The 24,878-nt window shown below is 51.4% G+C and overlaps 1 protein-coding gene across 1 annotated transcript in view; it reads left to right on the top strand.

Moving 5' to 3' along the window:
- CELSR3 (cadherin EGF LAG seven-pass G-type receptor 3) overlaps positions 1-24,878 on the top strand; it is a 66,535-nt gene that overhangs the window by 4,659 nt on the left and 36,998 nt on the right. Inside the window, exon 2 of the mRNA XM_054035539.1 lies at positions 16,909-17,541. Coding sequence (XP_053891514.1) covers positions 16,909-17,541 — 633 coding nt within the window. The remainder of the gene's footprint in view (positions 1-16,908; positions 17,542-24,878) is intronic.

The following is a 24,878-nucleotide window of genomic DNA, read 5'->3' as shown; positions in this document are numbered from 1 at the left end:
CTGAAATTAAAATTTGATTACACTGTTCATTTATATACAGTGCAGTCCTAAAGCCACTGCACCAAAATGAACTTCCTTCTGTAATACGAGTACATTCATTTCCGAAGATTCACAGCAATAAAAGCACGTTGGTAAGATACCCAGAGCTATTATCATATAACAGACCAAGAACATTCCCAGTGTGGGAAAAGCTTTCATTGCTCTATGTGGGTTTTTGGTCTCTTTGGTAAAATGCTAGAGGGCTACAGACTGGAAGGAAGGTTAGAATATAGCACTACATTGAAGAATAGATTACCACTAAACTGAATATATTAATATACAAAACAGAATATACCACTAAATTGAAGGCTAAGTGCCTATTCAGTCTCCATCTCTGTTTGGCTGCCAGCTGTATTTTTTATCTACTAGGACCCTGTCATTGGTAGGGTTAATATGGTGTGAGGGGGAAAGGAAGACTTTGATAGTACTAAAACAATATTATTGCACAGGGTCTGAAATAACAAAACCACTGATAGGCAGCAAAAACAATAGAATTCTTTGGCTCAGAGGAATAAAGTGTTTGAGTTGGAGTGGCAGGTCTCAAAGGAAAATGTACAGGAGTTTTCTGAAGGTGGGTGGTTCCACCTGGATCCTAGGGTGACCAGATGTCCCGATTTTATAGGGACAGTCCCGATTTTGGGGTCTTTTTCTTATATAGGCTCCTATTACCCCCCACCCCATGTCCCGATTTTTCACACTTGCTATCTGGTCACCCTACTGGATCCCCCTATAATCCCTCTGAAAGACCCCATGTCAGACCTACACTCTGTCCAAAGAAGGCTGGATGCAGCTCCCTATGGAGCCAATCATCATTAGCGTCCTCTATGCATAAAACCCACCCTGGGGTTATTGCATCGTCATTTTAAGCATCTGCTGCTGTTGAGCCAGGATACTAGATTAGATGAGCCATTGGTCTGACCTGGTATGGCAAGTCCTGTGGCAGGCATCATGCACGAGCCTTTTCCTAGGAAGTGACAAGTTCAAAGCCACCATGCACAATAGCTAACTATTCCATGGCAGCTAGCATTTTGCATGAGACTTTGTCTCATCAGTGCTTGAAATCTTTTACAGTGGGTATCAATGCACAAAACCTTCCACATCCTGGCAGGTGGTGAGAGTGGATGCCCAACTCGAATCAAAATGGGTTGTACTTCGGAGTCCTACTGCAACAGTTGCTGCCCCTCCCGGACAGCTCTGGTGACTAGTCTTTACCAAGTAGCCAGGAGCCTGAGAACTTGCAGTTGTCATCCGTGCCTTTGTTACTCCAGGCTGCACAACTGGAATATGTTCTATTCAGGGCTACCTCTGAAGTCCACCCTGAAACACCAGCTGATTCAGTATGCAGAGTCTGGGTAGCTTACAATGAGCACATAACATTGTTAATTCAGATCTCCGAATTAGACCCCTGTTTGCGTCTCAGTGCAATTCAAAGTGTTGGTGATGATCATTAAAGCTCAGAAAGGTCTGGGAACCAGTTATCTAAGGTGCCTCTTACCTTATACTTTACCATAGCATTTAAGATCAAGTGGGGTGCACTTGTTGTCAGGTCTTTAGTTTAAACACTCTGAGTCAAATCACTCTATTGAGGTCAATGAAGTTACGACAGGGCTGAATTTGCCCTCCATGTCTGTTGCCGAGTTTTTCTCTGGAGAGGCCCTGCTTTTGGAATTTGCTCCCCTTGCAGGTCCATTAGAGCCCAAGACTAGTAACTTTAGAGCATGGCGCAATATACACTTATTTAGGCTAGGTGTTAAGTAACAGTTTGGCGTTGTCCTTGGATGTTATGTTTTAATCTCCATATTTAAAGCTACCAAGGCAAGAGGCCCTGTAACTAATTTTGTGATAATAAACTATGTAAGTTAAATTTGACCAGATTCACAAGGTCTCACAAATCCCCCCAATTACATATACCAGAAACTTGAAAGAGCTGCTGATGCCTCCTGGAAAATAGAGAGGAACATTTACCTCAGAAACAGTTCTCTCTTAGTTTCTCTTTCCTTTCATGCCTTTCTCCTAAAGACATTTTTGTAAAAAATACCAAGATCTTTCCAACATAGACATCTCTCTTGCTCCTTATTCCCACATGTGAACATTGTGAATCTTTTTTTGTGATGGCATCATCATCTCTTAGACAACTGATTGTGATGCTACAAACAGGATTATGACATGAGACGGGGACAGGAACATCAGAGGCTGCTGAGCTCCTAAAAGACAGAGGTCCCAGAGGACATACAGAAAAGCTGGTGTTGAGGGAGAATTGTTTCTGAATAAAATGTTTTCTATGAGGCATTGATTTCTCTGTAGCTTTGGCTTATGGGGCCTGGTGATTGAAGTGTTAGGAAAAACAACAGTAAGAGTGTGTATTCTGCATCCCTCGCTGTTTCTGATTGGCTTGGCATTGGGCACCAGAAAAAGAGCTATCATTAGGGGGAAAGGGACTACTGAGATATTCAGGCTTGAGTATTAACCATAAACTGGGATATCCTGAATTGAATTTGTTCCCTGTACTTTGGAGATGGGCTCCAAGTGTGCAGAACTAGTCTCTGAGGGCTGCTTCCTCAGGCAGCATTTGTCATGAGCAGATGTAATTGTGTCATAATGTAGCATCTAGTAACGTTCACTCTGGGGTCAGAGGTTTGAACGTGATTGGTGGTTGGCTTTCTGCTAGGTCCATTGGCTTTCACTTACCCAGTATCTTTAGCAGTATAGTGCCTAGATATAGTGAGCTAGATTCTTGGCTGTTGTAAATTGACATAACTTCACTGAATTCAATGGAGCTGCATGAATGTATACCAGCTGAGAATCTGGCCCAGCATGACTGGCACCCTGTAAATACCTTAGCTGGAACAGCAGAGCATCCTTACCTGCATTCCCAACCCAAGTTCACTTTCCTGACGGTCTTTTACCCTAAGCCAGTGGCTCCCAAACTTGTTCTGCCACTTGTGCAGGGAAAGCCCCTGGTGGGCTGGGCCGGTTTGTTTACCTGCCGTGTCCACAGGTTCGGCCAATCGCGGCTCCCAATGGCCATGGTTCACTGCTCCAGGCCAATGGGAGCTGCTGGAAGCGGCGGCCAGTACGTCCCTCGGCCCACGTCGCTTCCCGCGACTCCCATTGGCCTGGGACGGCAAACCGCGGCCACTGGGAGCCGCGATCGGCCGAACCTGCAGACGTGACAGGTAAACAAATCGGCCTGGCCCGCCAGGGGCTTTCCTTGCACAAGCGGCGGAACAAGTTTGGGAACCACTGCCCTAAACCCATGTGTCTAATACGAATCAACAGCCAGGGTGTCCATAACAGCCTGGTGAATAAATAAGTGATTAGTTGCTGCATGTTTGGGGAGAAGAACTCAACCTGTAAAGGATAGTAGGAAAGAACCAGCAAAATAACATATTCTGCTATTCAGATGCATGTGTGACTCCCATTACTGATGATGGGAATTATGCAGGTTTATTGACAAGAGTTTAGACCCCAGCCTTGAGGTGGGGGATCCTGGGATTTGGATTAAACAATAAAGAACCCTGGAAAAACTGTATGTGACTGCAAAGGATACAGGGGGTCTGTGCTAAGAATGGCCATACTGTACCTTATACTCCCACCCCTCCTACTGCAGCTGTGGTGCCACTAACCTCAGCCCTGCTTCTGACATCTTGTACTGTGTCTTGGGACTGTAACTTTGATCTCTACAACCAGCTGAGCAGACTGGTTTTTGTCCTCTCTAAGTACTGGTTCAGTTGGTCAGCAAAGGTGTCGTAAAGGACAGGCAGGGAAATTAAAGAACCACTTTCCAAGCGGTTCCAAGCGCCATGTTAAGTAAATGCAGGAGCAAACTTCTCCCCCTATTCCCTGTGCCATGTCACAATGGAGTATTTTCCTGGGTGCACTGTTCAAACTGACTTGTCTAGTGTTCCATTGCTCATTGATTGGGTTTTTAATAAATGTGTAATTCCCCTCCACCCATCCTAAATCCTCACACTCCCTATGTTCCCATCACCATTAGCAATAATCATTTCCATTGGCTGGCAGTCTCAGCAAGGAGTCCAGCAAGGCAGTCCTGGGCATGTCAGTGGAGAGTAATTAGAAGCTCATGCTGCTACCAGCAATGCACAGGAGATAAAATGAGCTTGACTGCTGGCTGTGGCCAGGGATTGAAGGTTGTGTCCTCCTTGCTCTCAGAGAGCCTGGGGCCGGGGTGTAAAGACCATACTCGAAGGCCATTTATTTACCAAAATACAGGCACGCTTTTGTCCATGGCTTCCACCATGGATGGACCCAAACCTACTGTTATGGAGGTGTTCTCTGGCAGAGAGGGACACAAAGCCTCTGCAAAAGCTCTCACACACTAATGTTCTCTGCTCCAGGGCACTGAATAACAAAGCAAAGTGTCAGAGTAACAGCCACTGTGACGGGTTGGATCACAGAAACCCCCTTGGGAGCTGCCACCAGATGTGCAAAGACTACCCCTGCTCCTGTTTTCCCTGCCAGCTCAGGACTCCAGCACCCTGTCTTGCTGAGCCAGACACTCCCGTCTGGCTCCAGACACAGACCCAGGGTCTGAATCACTTGTCCCAAAGCTGCAAGTTTACCTGAAAACAGCTCGCAGTAGTGCGCTTGTCTTTAGCACTCAGATGCCCAACTCCCAATGGGGTCTAAACCCAGATAAATCCGTTTTACCCTGCATAAAGCTTATGCAGGGCAAACTCATAAATTGTTCGCCCTCTATAACACTGATAGAGAGATATGCACAGTTGTTTGCTCCCCCAGGTATTAATACATACTCTGAGTAAATTACTAAACAAAAAGTGATTTTATTAAATACAGACAGTAGGATTTAAGTGGTTCAAAGTAGTAACAGACAGAACAAAGTAAGTCACCAAGCAAAATAAAATAAAATGCGCAAATCTATGCCTAATCAAACTAAATACAGATAATCTCACCCTCAGAGATGTTTCAGTAAGTTTTTCTCAGACTGGACACCTTCCAGGCCTGGGCACAATTCTTTCCCCTGGTACAGCTCTTGTTGCAGCTCAGGTGGTAGCTAGGGGATTCTTCATGATGGCTTCTTATATGTTCCATTCTATATGCATCCGAAGAAGTGGGCTGTAGTCCACGAAAGCTTATGCTCTAATAAATTTGTTAGTCTCTAAGGTGCCACAAGTACTCCTGTTCTTCTTAAAGCAAAGTGTGTATGTGTGTGGGGGAGAAACAGAGGGAGCCTCAAGCCAGACAGCCCCATGGCTGTGAGAAATTAAGAGGCCCCCGTGTGACTGAAGAGGAGATAAAGATGTTAGGCTGCTTTAGCAAGTCTGGCCATGCTGCTCTGCTCCTTTCTTCCCTTTCCTCTTCAGAGGGTGTTTTACAGAATGTGGCTGCAATTTTACCTTCAGTTCTCAGGCCATTAACTCAAGAGCAGCCTCTGAGACCTCACAGCCTCTCTTCACTTGCAAAGTTAGCCTGGGATGGTCCATCATAATGCAGCATTGAGTACCTCATGGACTAGGTTGGTAAATGAATGGAAAAGAACCCTCCCTGAACCCCCTCCAATGAGATCTAATCATCTCAACCTGTCTGAAAGGAGAAAGAGAGGTGTACGTGTGTGACAGGGACAGGAGGTGGTGCAGCTTGGAAGAAGGATGGGAAGTGAGGAGCTGACAACTGATTCCTCTCAGGCCATCTAGATGGGTATCTCCTCCGGGAATAGATGGATGGAGTGGGTGGCTGAGCAGTTTTCCAGCTGTATAGCTGGATCTCCCTTGGGGAAGTGAGAGAGACAAGGTGGGTGAGGTAATATCTTTTATTGGACCAACTTCTGTTGGTGAGAGAGACAAGTGTTCCAGCTACACAGAGCTCCTCTTGGAAAGCTTGTCACTTTCACCGACAGAAGTTGGTCCAATTAAAAATATTACCTCTCCCTGCCTTGTCTCTCTTATCCTGGGACCAACCCGTCTACAACAACAGTGCAAACACCTGGGGCATTGAGGCACGCAGGCCTATCCAGGGCCCCTGTTCTATCAGGATAGGTGGGCTTATGCTGAGGGGGTGGAGCACTTGGAGCTGCTCCCTCAGTCTCTATAGCTATATACCTCTCCAGCTTTGTACGTGGTTATTGTAAACCTCAATTCATTGTAAAAGTAGCAAGCCCTCCTCCCTGCTGCTGAACCTGGGTGTGCCCTGAGGCTGGAAGCTCTCTTTCCCCCTCTCCTCGCTACCTTCCCTGTAGGCAAGTTTCCAGGACACCCCTCTTTGTAGGACATGAATATTCACCAATATCTGGCTCTCCAGCCATTCACCAGGGCCTGGATTTAATCAGAATGGCTGAGGAGTCTGTGATTAAATGGTTCCCCGGGGTGTTAGTGCCTCCAGTCGGCTTTGGGCTTTCTTTGTTTTTTTTGGAGGGTCATTCCCTGAACCATCTGCTTCCCCTTAATGTGGCAGGGACAGGGAGGCCAGGCAAAGGCCTGAGCTCCGCAAGGGCAGTGCTGTCAGTGGGATGCATTGTGTTGTGCAGACAGTGAATACTGAACAGCCCACATGGGGTCACTTGGACTCGCAGCCCCCTTGTGTAAAGCAGGGGCTGGGTGGTACGTTACAATGAACAGATCTTCATGCTGGTGCAAACGGGGGATGCATTGTCAAGGCCTGGTGGAGTCTCTATCGCAGCTTTGTGCTTCAGAAGCACCATCCATGGTCTGGATTCTGGTATCGCTTGTCGTCAGAGGTGAGATGAGTTTGCCAGTCTCAGCGTCATCCCTAGTCTGCAGCACTAATATGGCATAAGTCCATTTTGTGAGGACAGGGGGAAATAGAGGATCCTCCAGAAATTTGGTCTCAGGCACATTCCATTTGTGGGGAAGTGCCCCTCGGAATGACCCTCCCAGCACTTGGGTGAGAAGGGCTGATTCTACACAGTCAGCCCGGAGGGGGTGGGGGGGAGAGTGCACAGGGTTGGGATCCACACTGTCACATTATCGAGATCCCCTTCATCGGGTCTGAGTTCCCCTCAGGAGACATCAGGGCTGCTTCTTCATCTCCCAGGTCTCCAGAGACGAGGGACGTTCTGAGATGAGTCCAACACTGGCTGCCCCACTAGCTCAGTTATCGTATCTGTAGCACTGGAAACACGCAGGGCACTTCACACTGGGTCAGATATGCTAAGCCGAAAAGTAGGAGCAGCTGCTGGGCAGCCGCTGCAGCACGTGGGAAATTCCCTGTTTCATCACAGCTTCTGGGACCCACTGGGTCGATCAATCTGAGGTATTGATGAGCCGTTGACAGTCCTGCTGTCTAATGCTGGATAGACGCTTCATCCCTCCCCCCGGCACATCAGCCACAGGGAGAGAGCTCACCGCTCCCTGAGGACATGGGCATTATTTAAGAGGCAATGAAGGCTTGAGGGGGGTGCAGAGATGTGTGGGTATCAAGTGTAGAGGGACGGAAGGCAGCATACTTGGGGCTTGGGCAGAAGCTCCTTGTTTTTCCCTCCTTGTTCTCTTTCTGCCTGGCAGTGTTGATGCGGCTACAGTGACTTTTGTTGCCTCTCCCTTCCCATGTCTCTCTGCCTCCTACTCACCATAGCCTGAAGGCAGCAGTTCAGGGCTCAAATACAAGGCAGTGGGGATGAGGGGCATATCCCAAGTCTAGCCAGCAGCATCTGAATGGGGATGGAAAGCTTGTTTCCTTCATCCACAGGCTTCTCTAGACAGGTGCTAATTGTGCTTTCCAGTCTCAGGGCAGATGAGGCCAAAGCCAAGTACACACCCAGCCCCCTGCCTCCAGTCCAGCATGTCACCTTCTCACTGCTGCCAGGCATTCTCCTGTCCAACCCAGAACTCAGACCCATGTCAACTAAGCTCTAACAGCTATAAATCAGGCACGTGCCCCCTGCCTATTGATTGGCACTGAACACCCTGTGAGCATAGTGAAGGGAGCTCCTCTGTCTATGGGTGGGAGCCATCTGGGATGGAACCAACCAAACACACAGATTGTACTTGCAATTACTGGAAAAGAAAATGGGCAAGGAAAGAGGAGGCAGTGGGCTTGCAGTGCAGAGTCTCAAATCCCTTCCCTTCCTCCAGACGGGGCTGCAATGCAAGGTCTTAACAACCCCCTCACCTCCCGTGGACAAAGAGGCTGCCATGCTGGGATCCCAGCCCCTCCTGATTCTGACAAGGGTACTATAGGGGATTTCAAAATCAGTGCCAGAGCAACAACCTCCCTGAAAAGCTGATTGACGAAGCGGAGCAAAAAGGGCCGAAGGGCTGCTGTTTATTTGGAGACCTTCATACCTAGGACTTGTAAAAAATCCCATTTAACATTTCCCCTCTGCCTGGCACCATGCAGCCCCACGTGCCTGCGACAAAGTGCTAGGAACCTAGAACCCAGGGTACAGCTCCACTGCAAAATAACCCTGCAGCAGCAAGCCCTGGAGCCCAGGTCAACTGACTTAGGCTCGTGCTACAGGGCTAAAAACAGCAGCATAGACATTCCCAGTTGGGCGGGGACCCAGGCTCTGAGACCCTCCCCCTTGCCAGATTCCAGAGCCCAGGCTTTAGCATAAGCAGGAATGCCTACGTGAGCCTTAGAAGCCTGAGTTAGTTGCCCTGGGCTCTGAGACTCACGGCTGCAGGGTGTTTTTTGCAGTGTAGATGTCCCCTAAGGTACAGTACTAGCTACTTCCCTCAGGGAATGGATTTAATTGGGGGGGCTGGGTGCTCAATGACTTAATTAGGCAGCAGGCTGATGAGCTAATGAGAGCAATCAGCCTGTCAGCTGAGAACAGTTAAAGCACAGGCAGGAAGGGTAAGGGAATGCAGCAGGGTGTGATCTTTCCCTCGCTCTCTCCCCAGGGTGGACTGAGAGGAAGTGTACTTCCAATTGTATGTTGTTGCACAGGGCTGTAGTGGTGGAGGGGACCCAGGGAATAGCACTGGTATCTATAAACTCAAAAGCATGCAGCCTGTTTGTGGTGGTCCAAAGGATGGAGAAGGCAGCCTGTTAGAGTGCCTCACCACCCCATAAATGGCACCACCACCTCTGGGGTGGGGAGAAGCAGTCAACATCCAGCACCTGCAGGGAAGAGATATGGGGCAAATTTCAGTTCTTATGAAAGTTCCCAGGGATCTGTCTTGTCCACATAGGATGAATGGGAGCTCAGCTTTTAGGGTCTGGTATGAAAAGATTCACTCACTGTAGAGTGGGTGGTGCTCAGTTTGCCCCAAATGAGAGGAAGAGCTGGCATTTGGGTGTTTCATAGCCCTTGGCCATCCCTCTAACTTCTGAGGTCTGGATTTCCAAGCTAGACTGATGGTCCTGAGGACTGAAGGCCTCTCCCCTACAGACCAAAGCAGCAGTTGGGGAAGCTTCCCACCCACCACCTGCTGCCAACAGAGAGACTGAAGCAATCAAAACGGTGTTTATGCTCCATGGCCTAGCCAGTCCTTGATTTCTCTGATAGACGTGGGCTTTGTGACACAGGCTCCAAATTCATCTCACGCGGGGGCCACCAAACAGTTCTCCAATTCTGACAACTTCTTGTCACCGCATTCTTGTCTGGGATTCTAAGTACACCCAACAATCAGGAGGAGAGCACACATTCAAGACACCCAAATGGATGGCTCTTGGTTAGATCATGTTGCTTCTCTCCCTGAGACCTAAGCAGGTAAAAAGCATCCTATTGGTACTGGTTGGAGCCAGAGTTGTTTTCTGGCCTACGCCAGCCTGTGTTAACCTCTATTCATACTGTGTAGATGGCAATGGTTCCCTCCATTATCCCCACCGCCACCTCCTCTGCCTCTGAGTCGGACAGAGTCAGCAGTGGGGGCTTCACAAGGAGAACTCGGGTGAGATTTTCTGCCTCCCTTCCACATGAAACGTAAGGAGTTGGATTTAAAATGAAAAGCAAGCCCCCAAGCCATCCACCAGGAGATTAGCTCCTGGGTGATTGCTATGGTGCCTCTCCTTCCTGCCCCCCCTCTTTCTCAGCCCTGTTTGAATCTTATCTCCAGAGCTCCAGTGCCGGTGTTTGTGAGGGAGGCTTCCACCGGAATTTTCAGGGTTGCAGAAAAGCAGTCACCTTTTAGAGAGAGAAAAGGGAGAAATTTCAATCTTTTAAATCCTCCCAAGCGCTGAACTTCAAACGGGGCTGAGGAAATCAAAGGGCTGGCATCTCGGCACAGCAGCCCTGGAGAGAGTGAAACAATACAGCCAAGTTGCACAGGCAGCTCAGAGGCAGAGTGGTCCTGGTGGGGGCTGGAGGAGTGTTGCAGTGAAATGGGGAGCTTAGCACTTAAATACGTTGGCCCTTCATCTCCTGAGGCCAAGCTTCCAGTTAGAGCTCAGGAGGGTTTGCAGCTCCCAGTGCTGCCAACAAACCTACAACCTCAACCTCCGACGTGGCCATTTGTGACAGATTGTGCTGGGCTCTGTGATTTGGAGCCTTTAACAGGGATTAGACTGAGTCCCCCAAACTCATTTCACTTGTGAGCACAGTAAGATCTGAATGCAGCTGTCTGTTGGAGTGTCATCCCTCTTGCGCATCCCAGCAACAATGCCCACTGCTTGTATGTAATGCATTGAAGCCCAGGTTATGTCAGCGCCGCCGGAGATAGTGAATGCAATTATCTCCCATTCGGCAGGGCTGGCAGCACAGACATGGAGCAAGGGGCTGATAATATCCTTCTGCTGTGCTGTCCCTAGGATACAGGCTCTCCCTTTCACAACGCCATGACATGAACAATGTGGGGGAGACCAGAAGGACTTTTGGGTCCCCCCAGACCTTCCACTGAGAACACAATGATGCTTCTCTGCGCAGCAGCATGTGAAGGGTGGGACAGAGATTATTAATATGAGTTAAAAAGCTCTGTGCACTTACACTAGTAATTAAGGCAGCTCCCCCCCTTGGAAATGGTAGGAGCCATTCTGACTGTTGCGTGAGGGCCGCATCTCGCCTTTGGTGTGGTGTCCTGCTAATGGAGCGGTCACACTGGCTGAGGATCCGGAGGTGCTTTGTTATAGCAGAGAGGAGCAGGCAGCATGGGTTATAGATAGGCAGAGTAGCTGAGAACTCATCTTTCAGTTTTCAGCTGCAGGAAACAATATGAAAGGTGTATAAATAAAAGCACAAAGAGAGCGGAGATGTATGGGCCAGAGCGTAATGACTTGACTTCTTATTCTCCGGAAGCTCTTTTGCTGGAGAGAGCCATTCCATCACAATCACGTTGTCCTGGGGCTGCTGCTGTCACAGGCACTACTATTGTGGGCTAGGAAGGAGCCTGCAGGGAAAAGGTAGAGCCCCCTCACCTCCAGGCCCTGCCACCGCTCTAGGGGCAGTGACACAGCAGGAAGCTATGTGCAGAGAAACTGAGTCCTGTGTCTCTAGCAGGTTGGTTGTGCAGGAGAAAGTCTCGGCATCACAGCTGTGTGATTGTGTGTGGTGAGGGGAACTGAGGTTGTTGTACTGGCCCACAATCCTTCGGGGGGCACAAACTAATGATGCTGCAAACAGCAGCATCCCCTGGGAATCGGGCGTATCCTGGAAAAAGCAGGGCGGGTGGTGGCACCAGTCTGGGAAACAGGATGCTGTGAGTTCAGCTTGAATGCATCGGTGCACTGTAGAAGATAGGGCCGGGTGGCGCAGTGAGGCCTGGCAGCATTGGGTTGATGGGCAGGTCTAGGAGGCTGCTGTTTGTGTGAGCTCAGGCAGATCATCATGCCAGCAACACTGAAACCTCCAAGGAGAGGTCAGTCACTGATGCATAGGCTATGCCTTCTCAGCACAGCTGGGGGATTGATAAGGATGTCATTTCTTGGGGAGAGGGCATTCCAGCAGGACCACTCAAATACCTCCCATAGCCCTGAGTCCGTTTGCATCAGTTCTGGAATGGTTCTGTGTCCCCCTTTATCTGGGCTCTAGCATTTGCTAGGCACTGATATGCAAACACCCTCCACAAATGGTAACTCTGGGAAGAGGGACCTTCAGAGGAATGTCCTGAGAGACCTTCAGCTTCTCGAGTTCAGGGTCTTGGCCTGTGGGTGCCCATTGCTGATTTAACTCCTCTGAAGGGTCGAAAGGCACTATCAGAACATTTCCCCCCCCCCCCGTTGCTGTAGGGGCTCTCCAGGGCATGGAGGGGAGGTTAAGAAAAGGGACTGACAGTGCGTTGGCCTCCCCAGTGCTGCAGGGGCTCCCTGGTGGGACACCAAGGGGTGAGTGGGAGGAGGGGAGGCAGTTGCAGAAGGTGGGGTTCCAACCCAGACCATGTAAGTTATCCTAGTCACAGTGGCACAGCCCCATAAATCCACTCACATCTCTTTGCTTTTCCTGCCAAGATGAATGTTTCCTTTGAACCCTAAGCTATGTCATAAATCAGAGCGCCCCTCCCTTGTGTGTGCTGAGTCCCAAGCCGCAAGATATTCCTTGAACTTGGCACAAAAATGTTAACAATAGCGTGGATTAAAGACGCCCTGTGTTCCTGTGAAAGGGAATGTGCGAGGCCATTTCTGGGGGATCCATTTTCCTGTCAGACGCCAGGCCCAATCTTTCTGCAGCAGACAAGGGAAGAGTAATGCCCCTTCCAGGAAACCGATCAAGGCTCTTTCAAGTGGTGCTTTGCAGAGATGATCGCACTGGCTCAGGAAGGAGAGAGGGAGGAAATCGGAGGGAAGGACACTGGTTCTGTAGCCTGCAGGCCTTTTGTGTCTCTACAGAGGACCAGCTCCATCCATTTACCAGCACCGTTCCTGTGTTAGCACTTTTAAGGGGTATTGGGGTCCGAGTCAAGGTGGCCGAGCTTGGTCTCAGGTGCAAGTCACCTCCCCTGGCCCAGCAAGTTGCTGCTTTGGTATGAGTTGCTGCAGCCGTCCTAAACACTGAGGCTGGTGTGAATATTGGCTCACAATACTGGTGCCTGCCAGTCTTGTGGCTGAAGAAGGTTTGTTTTTAAATCTGGAGTTTCCCAGAATCTGTGTTGTGTGCGGTGCTGAAGCTGATACCTGCATGCAACTTGTCGCCGCCCATAGGAGAAGTTCACACAACAGCCACCCAGGGAGTAGACAAGTGAGGAATAGCACCTTGTACGTGTGAAGGATAAGTGCCAAATGACACCAGGGCAGCTGTCTAGTAAGTCTGAAGACGGATTGTTCCATTAGATGGTGAATTGAAAGTTTTCTTATGATTATTATAAAACATTCCTATAGCATTGTAAATTTCCTCACGCCCTCGCAGAGCATCAGCAGAGCACGTGCCCTGCCCTGAAGAGCATCCTGGCTAACGACGAGAAAAATGCACAAGGGGCAGGAAGGTGTGGGGATTTCTCATGAAGAGAAGAAGGGTCAGATTCATCCCCGGTGTAACTCAGCTGACGTCACTAATGAGTGGGGCCTGAAGGAAGCAGGGGTTGCAGGAAGAAGCGTCTTCCAGGAAAAGATTTGAAGGAGGAAAGGGAGGGGCCCCTTGGTGGCTGAGGGGTGTGAGTGAGCTGGCCTTGTGATCAAATGGGGCATTGGAATATTTCCTGACAAAGCCACTAATTTGCTGTCAGTATTAAAAAAATTAAATCACTGCGTAGCCATGTCTACACTAGGGAGCTTACAGGACACAGCTGTACCGATGCAGCGATGTCGCTGTAAGATCACTCATGTAGCTGCTCTGTGCCGACAGGAGAGAGCTGTCTCATCGACATCATTAAATCACCCCCCAACAAGCGGCGGTAGCTATGTCGGAGGGGAGAGCATTTCTGTCGGTGTCACTTATGTCACTCAGAGGGGTGTTTTTTTACACCCCTGAGCAATAGAAATTATACTGACAAAAGTGCTAGTGTAGACATAACAGAAACCTACTTTTCCCCTAGTTAGATCAGGGAAGGTTAAGAACAGGCCTACTAGGGACCAGCAGGCTTCATACAGGGTAGGGTAGTTAGCAGGATGGAAAACTATGGCCCAGCGCACTCCTGACGAATAAAGAACCCATGGCATTTTTGCAAGATTCAGGGTGTTAGTCTCATTGTCTTGGCAAAACCCCAACTGGGTAATTATAGTCTTCCATTCTATGGCTAAACCCTAACTTGGCTCTATCTACCTACCTTCCTACTCATCACTGCAGTATCTAAGTTCTAAGCACTTCCTGTGCTAAACTCTTGCGTAATGTTGCTGGGAAGTGCTGCTGCACTCCACCCAAAGCGAGATGCGTTTTAGTGGGAGGGAAAGTGGAGTGATGCGGAGTCTAAAGTCGGGGGAAGCTCTGTGTCGGCTGCCAGCAGCACCCTGGCCACCAGGGGGAAGGGGCCGCCAGCTCGGAATGCCCAGGGTGTGGAAAGTGATCCCTACACGAATTGAATTCTGTGAAATATTTGACGCTTTGAAATGCCCTGTAGAAACCAGTTAATAACAATGGTGTAGTAACAGTATTAGACCCAGGAGTCTGCCTTGTGGCCTTATGTTTTCCTATCTACACTGCCATGCGGGCAGGCCTCGGGGGCAGTCTCTCACTGCCAGGGAGACTCGACGCCATCCCTGCTGGCCTTTGAAGGGAGTCCCACACAGGACCGGCTCCAGAGTTTTTGCCGTCCAAAGCGGCGGGAAAAAAAAAAAGCCGCAATCGCAATTGCGATCGGCGGCACTCCAGCGGCAGCTCCACCGCGCCGCTTTCTTCTTCGGCGGGAATTCGGGGCAGGTGCTTCCCTCCGAGAGGAACCCGAATTGCCACAGAACAACCCGACGTGCCGCCCCTTCCCCTTGGCCGCCCCAAGCACCTGCTTGCTGGGCTGTTGCCTGGAGCCAGCCCTGGTCCCACACAGCCTATTGCCTTGATTGCACGTCGCTCCCTGAGATCTGTGCCTGGAGGAAGGGTCGCTCTCCACTCTCATTCCAGAGGGGGCAGGCTTGCTCCCTGAGCATTTGGTGAGCTGAGGACTCTGAATCTGAAGTCGTGGGGATGCTGAGTGTTAGCTGCTAGTAGCCTGGGCTCCAGAGGGAAGGGGCAGTCACCTCAGCATGCTCCAGGAATGTTCACGGAACAGGATCCCAGGGGCTGGAGTTTGTTTGCAAGGAAGATAAAGATAAAAGAGAATAAAACAATTCAAGTTGGGGGAGGAAGGAAGAGCAGAATGAGATGGGGAGCAGATGGGGAGGAGGAAGGAAGCAGTGAGACAGGCATAGAGCCTTTGAGACCCAGGAGAAGAGGGGAAGGGGATGGAGAGGAAAGGGGAGAAGACAGAGGGAAGGGGGGAGGGAAAAGCAGAAAGAATTAATTGACAGAATATACTAGTAGCCAAAACACATTGAAACCCTGTTATCTGCTCTTAGCTCCCGCCACCCCAGTGCTCACTTACTCCTCAGCCCCTCCCTCCCCCAGCTGGGCCCATGGCTAGCCAGCACTATTGCTTGCTCATTTTCATGAGCACCCAATTTGCTCCCAAGTGTGCAAAGACCCAAATCAAACAGAGTTTAGTGGCAGACTCTGCCCAGGTCCAGTGTGTGCTGAGCACAGCAGGCATGTGCTCTGGTGCACACCCTGTCATGCTGGTTATATATACAGGACTCATGTAGTGTGTGATTCCATGTATTAAGTGGTGGCACAGACTCATGCGCCAGAATCTCAGCTATCATTTTAAAAAAAATCTAGCCCTCATGGTAGCAAGGGAAGCCTTCCAAAAGTGACCTGAATGTAATCAATGCAGGAATGTCTGCCTGAGTCTGCAGAGTGCCTGAAACAATAACTCTGTAGTGGAACTGCCCTCTGACGCTCAGTGGAGAATTAAATCTCAAACATAATGATGACAGTTTAAATGGCACCATTGCTGACTATTTCACTGTCAATCATTTCAAAAGTAACATCCTTAGGCCACAACCCAAGCTGCCCTTTTCAACTGCCAGAGACACTCAGCTTCCCTCTGACAACTTCTGTGGTGGTTGTGGTGTGTTGTTAATACACCGGTCGGTGGCATGCTGAGAACTGTACATGCAGAGGTAGTGTAATGAACGGGATTCAATATCCAGTGAAATACCAGTGTGGGAAGGGCTGTACTAAATGGGTTATTCACACTGATACACTGAATAGTGGAGGGTATCAAAAATTGTTGCAGAGTCTTCTCTCTGGGTGCTGAAGTAGCCACAGAAATTAGGCCTGGCCATGGGGTTTAGGCCAAGCTTGAAGTGGGATCTGTGGAGCTCTGGTTACTCATGGATAGGGCCCTACCAAATTGATGGTCCATTTTGGTCCATGTCTTGATCATGGGGTTTTAAAAATCATAAATTTCATGATTTCAGCTATTTAAATCTGAAATTTCACGGTGTTGGAATTGTAGGGGTCCTGACCCAAAAAGGAGTTGAGGGTGGGGGGTTGCAGTACTGCTACCAGCAGCGGCGCTGCCTTGAGAGCTGGGCAGCTGGAGAATGTCAGCTGCTGGCCGGGACCCCAGCTCTGAAGGCAGAGCCACGACCAGCAGCAGCACAGAAATAAGGATGGCATGGTGTGGTATTGCCACCCTTACGTCTGCACTGCTGCCTTCAGAGCTCTGCCCTCAGTCAGCAGCCACCACTCTCCAACTGCCCAGCTCTGAAGGTAGCAGCGCAGACGTAAGGGTGGCAATACCACGACCCCCCTAAAATAACTTTGTGATCCCCCTGCGACTTCCTTTTGGGTCAGGACCCCCAATTTGAGAAATGCTGGTCTCCCCCCTTGAAATCTATATAGTATAGGGTAAAAGCACACAAAAGACCAGATTTCATGGGGAAGACCAGATTTCACGGTCCATGACACATTTTTCATGACCGTGAATTTGGTAGGGACCCTACTCAGAGTTCTATCCCACTCATGCCCTCATCTTCCAGTCAAACAGCTGCCGTGCTTTAATGTTTTCCTCATTTCTTTTGCAGACGGGATCCACAGCGTGACAGCCCAGTGCGTCCTGCGTGTCATCGTCATCACAGAGGACATGCTGGCCAACAGCATCACTGTGCGGCTGGAGAACATGTGGCAGGAACGCTTCCTCTCGCCGCTGCTCACCAGCTTCCTGGAGGGCGTGGCCACTGTGTTGGCCACACCCAAGGAGGATGTCTTCATCTTCAACATCCAGAACGACACGGATGTGGGGGGTTCGGTGCTGAACGTCAGCTTCTCAGCGCTGGCTCCCCGCGGCGGCCACTTCTTCAGCTCAGAGGAGCTTCAGGAGCAGCTGTACATGAAGCGCATGACTCTGACCTCCGTCTCCATGCTGGAGGTGCTGCCCTTCGATGACAACGTCTGCCTGCGGGAGCCATGCCAGAACTATATGAAGTGCATCTCTGTGCTCAAGTTCGACAGCTCGGCCCCCTTCATCGCCTCCCCGTCCACCCTCTTCCGGCCCATCCACCCCATCACAGGCCTGCGCTGCCGCTGCCCCCAGGGCTTCACCGGGGACTACTGTGAAACCGAGATCAACCTGTGCTACTCCAACCCCTGCCATAACGGGGGCATCTGCACCCGCAGGGAGGGTGGCTACACCTGCATCTGCCACCAGCACTTCACAGGTAAGGGCCTGATCCCTGCTGAGGGGGAGGGGCACATTGTGTTGTGAGCATGGCTCTGCCAGGCCTGGCCATCAGTGGGGAAGAGGGTCTCTGCTATCCCAGGATAAAGAAGAACAGGAGTACTTGTGGCACCTTAGAGACTAACAAATTTATTAGAGCATAAGCTTTCGTGGACTACAGCCCACTTCTTCGGATGCATCCGAAGAAGTGGGCTGTAGTCCACGAAAGCTTATGCTCTAATAAATTTGTTAGTCTCTAAGGTGCCACAAGTACTCCTGTTCTTCTTTTTGCGGATACAGACTAACACGGCTGCCAGGATAAAGAGACCTGCTTTCTGACGTGTCTTTGCCACACACCTTTCCAGCAGTAATAATCCTGGGTCTTCGCTCTGTAAAGGCGTCAGAACAGGGCGGGTTGGTTACGGCTTTTGTATCCGAAACGACCCATTGCAGCAGCGTGTCAGAGTCTCGTTGGGAACGGCTCACTAGAACCACAGGGGCAAACGCTGACTTGGTCTGCTTAACCCTTCATCCTTCCAGAATGGGGACCCTGTAGGTCTGTCAGACCCTGTCTGCCTGGATGGACAATAGAGTCTAGAGTATGGGAGACCTCCTCCCATACTGGGCAATGCGTGGCACTGGGCTGAGCAACTCTGTCTGCCAGGCTGCTACTCTCTCACCCCACAGAAGTCCCTGTGTTTCAATGGTGCTGTATGAAACAGGGTAAAGGAGAGTGGTATTAACATGGCCCTGAGCAGTCTCCTGGTTTCCTCCCATCCCCCTCGCTCCTGAGGAATCAGCTGCTAATGCTGCAGACTTAGTGGATTCTGCTGCTTTGAGTTTGTAAAAATGTCACCTGGCTTGTGTTTGCTGGTTTAACCAGGACGGGAGGCACTAGGTACAAAATGCCATGGCCCTATGCCTGGCACCAGGTCTGACAAGGGAATCAATGCCATGGGAGCTCCTGGCTCTATGGAGCAGTTTGTAACAAGGCTGAAACCCTTTGACTAAAGCAAAATGCCTAGTCCTAGCCCGGTATGTCGGGAAGTGGGGATTTTGGGGTTACCCCATGGAGAGGGGACTCTCTCCTTTTCACTCAATCGCTTTCTCAGAACAACAGTTTCCCAGGGGCTGGGGAATGTGCATGGGGTGGGGAAGAAAGAGGCAGTTGTTTCTGCTCATCCTCCCATTTGCTCATGGCTGCAATGCCACAGATGTTCCAGGCTGGCAGACATGACGCTCAGGTGCCTCCCACACATGGAATCCACCCTCAGCTCGGCAGTGGCTGGAGCTTTCCATCCTCCGCGGCCTCTTGTCCCTGACAAGTCAGAAAGTTTCATTTCACTCGGGGAAATCAGACTGCTCCTCTGAGCCATTGCTGCAGAGTGCACTGAGGGAGCAGTAGGGAGACTTGTGATGGAGGCTCCAGCCTCTGACGGTCACACAGATCTATCGCTCAGCTTCCGACGCGTCTCCCCAGCCAGTCAGTTTATCAGCATCTGGCAGAGCCACTCCGTGCATTTACGTCTCCTCCCCCAGCAGGTGGGAGGACAGGGAGGGAGCCACTCTTAGGAGGGGGAGTAAGGCTGGCTGGTGCATGGCATATTCAACCGGGGGAAATGCGGAGACCGAGCATCACTCCAGAACTGCCAGCACCCCCGCTGGTTGGGAAGGAATGGAGAGGTTGGGTCATGCCGTCCATCAGGGAAGGAGATTCTAATAAGGGTGTAGAGGCTGCTAGGCTGAACCGTGAATCTGTACCCCAGTCCCAGCCCCCGGGAGCATGAGGAACAGCTCGCACTGCAGAAGTGTGACCAGGACTGGGGAGCATTGGCAGAGCTGTGTGGGGCTGGGCTAGGCCTGGAAGAGTCGAGGTGCTGCAGGTCAGGAGTGAGGGGCATTGCAGAGCTGCATGGGGATACTAGGACTGCAATAGATGGGGGTGCTCTTGGTCAGGACTGAGGGACATGGGGAGAGATGCAAGGACTGGACTGGCAGAGGCATTGGCCTCCTAAACTAACCCTGTGCTTGCTGCATGGAGAAGTGGTAAGGAAGTGAGGATCTCATTTGCTGGCTCCCAGGTCTGTGGCTCCCCTCAGCTGGGAAGAATTGCTGTGGGGGATGGGGGGTAGCAGATGGCAGGGTTGTGAGCAGCTCCTGTGTTGGTGGTTACTGGTGAGATAAGCAAAGTCAATAGTAATTAACCCCCAGCATTTAAAGTGTGAACAGACATTAGCAGAGAGGTTAATGAGCTCATTTCCCTGTCACTTCCCACCATCTCCCCATCCCCCACAAGCAGCGGGGCAGGTAACAGGACCTAGTGCTGGGTAGTTCCCTGCTGGGCTCTGGAAGCCACAAGGAGACAAAATGGGAAGAGGCACCTTCCCACCCCAGGTTCTCTCTGTCTGTCTAAGTGCTTCAATAGCCCTCATCACCTCGTTTCCCAATCCCTATCTCCCTCTCTGTCGCCTGAGCCCAGCGCTGAGCATCATCCCCTGGGCTGATCAAAGCCTTGTCAGGGCTGACCGACATGGGCAAGCATAACTCAGCCAGCGTGTGGGGAGAGAGAGTGTCAGCCTGCTGGGAGGGCCTGGCAGGTAGCCTGGGCCAGCCAGCACCTGTGTGCACACAGGGTGCATTGCCCTGCCAATTCTAGACCAGATTGGGCCTTTGGATGTGAGCAGGGCCCTGTCAGTGCCCAGGACTCTCACCCTCCTACTCCTAGCTCTGTTCCTTCTCCCTCATGCACAGGGTTCTCATGGGCTGTCCATGGCCCATTCCTCTCTCCCTTTCCTCGCCAGGAGTGTGTCTCCAGCCTGGTTACACACTTTAATGGCCCCAATCACTTAGCAACAGCAGCCTCCAATGTGTCGTGGGGTAACAGCACAGAGGCCAGGCCTTACCTAGAGCAGGGCTGTGGAGATACTGGGGCCTGGCAGGCAGAGGGCTCCCAGCATGCTGATCCCCTTGGAGTACTGAGTTGGGGACTGTCCTGGATCGCTGTGCTGAGGGATGCTGAGGTGGCCCTGGGTTTCTGTGCTCACTAGAATCAGGCTGCTTGCCCCACAGCATGTCACCAATGTGATGTAGCCCCATCCCATTCGAGGGCTGTTTGATTTGGCCGATATCTGTCACCAGGGGAGGCCTGTGCGACGGGCCCAGGCTAATTCTAGGCTGAACATCAGCGCCCAGAAACAGATTCTGGGGACAGCCCTGGTTGTGCTCCTTCAACACAAAGAGGGTGGGCTGGTGTTGGGAGGGAAGTGAATAGCTGTTCCCTGAACATGAGACAGGTATGGGGCGATACTCCAAAAGCAGTTCTGGGTGGGTGTGGGGGACACTTGCTGTTGGGTGGGGGAAGGGCCAGTGTAGTAGATACCACAGGAGAGACAGACCAAGAGGGGAGAGCAGAGAGTCCAGGACTGCAAGCCCTGGGCTCTGAGGAGCTCTGGAGCCTGCGACCACTTGAGGAAGAGGGGAGGAGGGTGAGGAGTTCCCAGCCCTCCAGTTGGGATGAATAAAACATGGCTGCTGCTTCCTTCCTTCCTTCCAGCCCCCCTTCATCCCCCCCACAGTGCCGGCTCAGAGGAATACATTACTGATCCCATCAAAGGGAGGGAGGGTGCTTTCATTTCAGAGACAATGAAAAATGTCTCTGGTTCCCTTGGGTGCATGGCTGCCTGTTCCCAGATTTAAAGTGACAGGAACTCCCCCTTTGATAGCTGCAGGGATCAGCCTTGATCTGTGGTAGAAGGGAGACACAGGGCCGGGAAAGAGAGAACAGGAGGCTGATGCTGCAAACCTACAGCAGGCAGGGCAGGTGTGTGTGGGAATCCCCCGTCCTCGCAGCCACCGACAAGGGCTCCGGTTTGCAGATGGCAACTGTGGGGGCTTAGACCGCAGAGCCCAGGATGTGGGAATTCCCAAGGGTCATGTGGTATCCGGCTCCACCCCTCTGGAAAGGCTGGGAGATTCGTCCTGAGCCGAGGCACAGTGCAGGGACAGACGTTTCCAGATACCGTGTGGGGTCATTACAATCATAACCCAGCTGAAAGAGGTGGTGGCTAGCTTGGGGGCAGGCAACTAGAGACCTCCAGTGCTCCCCTTCCAAGGGGTGGGCGGACTCAGGTCATTGGGCCTGGCTATTCCAGGGGCTGGAGGAAAGAGAGACAGAGCCCTTCACCGGCTGGCCAGCTGTAGCTGTAATTGTGGCCATGGCCTATGTGAAATGGGTGTGGGGTGCCAGTCTGGTTCCTGCAGGATCACACGGGCTGGTGCTAGTCACCTCCTGTGGGAAAGCTCAGACCAGAGAGGCCCTGGAGAGTAAACTCCTCACCTCCTGGGGACAGAGTCCCTCCAGGGCAAGGCTGAGGCACATGGGCAGAGCGGCATGGGAGGGAAGCCTGCCCTACCACTCCCTGGCCTATGCCCACTCGGTGGGTAGATAAAGCTGGTGCTCTCCAACTTGGCACCCTGCACCAATAGAGTCACAGGCCCAGCTCCTTCCAGGGGGTTAGGGTCCCAACTCCCACTGATGTCAGTGAAGCCTAAATATCTTTGGGGGTCTGGGCCAACGACTTCAGAGACCTTCCCTGGAGCTGTCCTGGGGCAACACTCTGGGGATTACAGGGTGTTTTCCCTATGGAGAAAGGGAGCCTGTCAACCTTGGCCATCCCAGGGTCACTGAGAAAGAAGTTTCCTGTTGAAGAAAGGAGACCCAGCTTCCTCCATTAGCTATATTGTATAGCGTGCCGGTGAGATGCTCCGCCAGCAATGCTGCAGGGCACGGCCATGAGGGTTTCTTCTTAGTGGAACTGATTAAATGAGTGCATGTGAAACCGAGGGACTGGAGTGCTGAGTACTCAGGAAAGGGTGGGCAGGAGCGGCTGAAGCATCCCAGTACTGCTCGGCTGATACACTTCATCCCCTGCTAGTCCAGCCCTCGGCTCTCCCCACACAGCTCTGCTGATGCCCCATAGTACTGACCACAGATCCTGCCCCCTCGTGCAGCAGCCCCCTTCCAGCCTCCCTGGGGCAGAGACTTCCAGTTCCGCAGGAATTGGGAGCTGATTTTCGTATGCAGCGAGACTGAGAGAGTGGGACTCGTTGCATTGGTGACCTAAGCAAGCTTGCGAACTTCGTTCTGCAGGGCTATATGTGTAGTAAGAGCCTCAATAATTACGAGTTTGAAGGTGTTCTCGGCCATGCCATAAAGCCCTGTATGCGCTGGTAGCTAATGAGAGAGTATTGAAATAGACAGGGCTGCCCAGAGGATTCAGGGGGCCTGGGGCAAAACAATTTCGGGGGCCCCTTCCATAAAAAAAAGTTGCAATACTATAGAATACTATATTATCGTGGGGGCCCTGGTGGGGCCCGGGGCCTGGGGTAAATTGCCCCACTTGTCCCTCCCTCTCCCCCACGCTCTCCCCCCCAGGCAGCCCTGGAAATAGAGAGGGATTCGTCCCGTCTAACCCTGGAATTTTATGGTTCTCCATTCCCTCTCCGGAGCCACAGGCAGCAGAGAGAAACCCCAGTGGAACTGACATTTCCTGCCTCAGTGACCATGGCAAAGAGTTCAGCTTGTCTGAATGATGGCGCAAGTTTGAACTTAGGGCCCTGCTGAAGTTCCAGCCATGGTCTTGAGTGGCAGGCAGCGCCACCCAGTGGCCACGCAGGCAAATGACAACAGTGCATTCGCTGTTGTAGCTGTGTCCATCCCAGGATATTAGAGATAAGGTAGGTGAGGTAATTTCTTTTATTGGATTGACTTCTGTTGGTGAGAGAGACAAGTGTTTGAGCTTTGTGTAAGTGCAAAAGCTTGTCTCTTTCAGCAACAGAAGTTGGTCCAATAAAAGATATTACCACACCCACCTTGTTTTTCTAACAGCGTATGCACAACAGACCTCTACGTAACAGCACAGGAAGCAGAGATGGAAAAGACCCATTAGGTCTTGCAGCCGTTCTCCCCAAAGCCAACGTGGATTGCTGCCCCAAGCCAGTGGTCCAAGCCAAAGGAGATTCCCTCTAAAGACAGAGAGGAGTTCACTCTCCAGAGTTTATGCAATCTCTGGCCTTTCTACTGGGCCTGCTGTCAAAAAGTTCATCGGATGGCACTTACACTGGTGGTTTATAATGAATAGCCCAGTCCATTAGGCTACTGGACTAAAGCCAGGCCCTGTGTCCTGTTACCTGGTTTCCTGGCGGTGGATTGGGTTCCCTGTGGATAACCCAGGTTCTGTTACTCTGGGGCACTAACCCCATTCCATCTCCTTGCTAGTCCCTTCATGGGAGCAGTAATGTGTGCCCTTTACTCCTCACACCGCTGCCAAGGCAACAGATTGAAATAAGGAAATGGGATGGCTTCAGTTAGTGCCAGCAAAATCTGACTGTGTCGACTTGCGCCCCTGCTATTCCTGTCTTCCCTTGCAACTCCTCAGCCCTGGCCTGTGCTACCCCCTTCTGCTCCAGTTGTGGGCCCACACGCTGTGCAGCCAATGCAGCTCGGTCCACACCTGCAGCATCCCTGATACTCTAATTCTGGTCTCAGTAAAGCTCTACTCATGTACCGCAGCCCAGACCTGCAGCCTCCCCCTCATTACATCCTTGGGACTCCACCTAGCTCTGCCGATGTCCCTCACTTCTGACCTGCAACCTCCCTTTTATCCAGGCCCACTCCCCTCCGAGCAGAGACCCCTGGAAGTTTCTGGGTTGTGGACAAACCTCCTTTAAGGACTAGGCTGAGGACAGCAAACTCATTTCACTTATAGCTGTGAGCCCTGGAGGAGACAGCCACCATCAATGCTGCAACAGAGTGAAAAGCCAGAGAGGGCCGTTGTAGTGTCTTACTGGCCTTTACAAAGCATTTCCTTCTGCTTGGACCTCTTTGCTATGCAATATACTAACCTGTTAGTGCTTAGTGCCAGGATGTAGGACCCTGTTAGTTGGCAGCAGGGGCTTTGATGTGGGAATAGCTTTGGGAATCTCCATGCCGTAAGTGCCCATCTCACCCGGATCTCTAGTGGCTTCCAACTTGGGGGTAAGGTCAGAGCTGCTGGGTCCAACCATCAGCGAAGCCTGGCCAGGTGCCTGCAGGGATCAGGTCACATCCCTGCACTCGTGCTCCAAAGGGAAGTGCTTGCACTGAATGAACTCTGTGAAGTGAGGCACATGTGGGGCCCAGCTCGCTGTGTCACTATCCCTGAGACTCTCTGCGTTAGGGGGTTGCCTCTGGCTGCCCTCCCCACACCTGCAACTGGATCACTCTGCTGTGCTGCGTCGTGATGACTTGGGTCTGGGCTCGTCATAGGAGGAACCCTCTGACCTGTCTCAGCCAGGCCC

Source organism: Malaclemys terrapin, chromosome 7, assembly GCF_027887155.1.
Source record: "Malaclemys terrapin pileata isolate rMalTer1 chromosome 7, rMalTer1.hap1, whole genome shotgun sequence".
Classification (NCBI taxonomy): Eukaryota; Metazoa; Chordata; order Testudines; family Emydidae; genus Malaclemys; species Malaclemys terrapin.
This window is presented reverse-complemented; position numbering and strand designations above follow the sequence as displayed.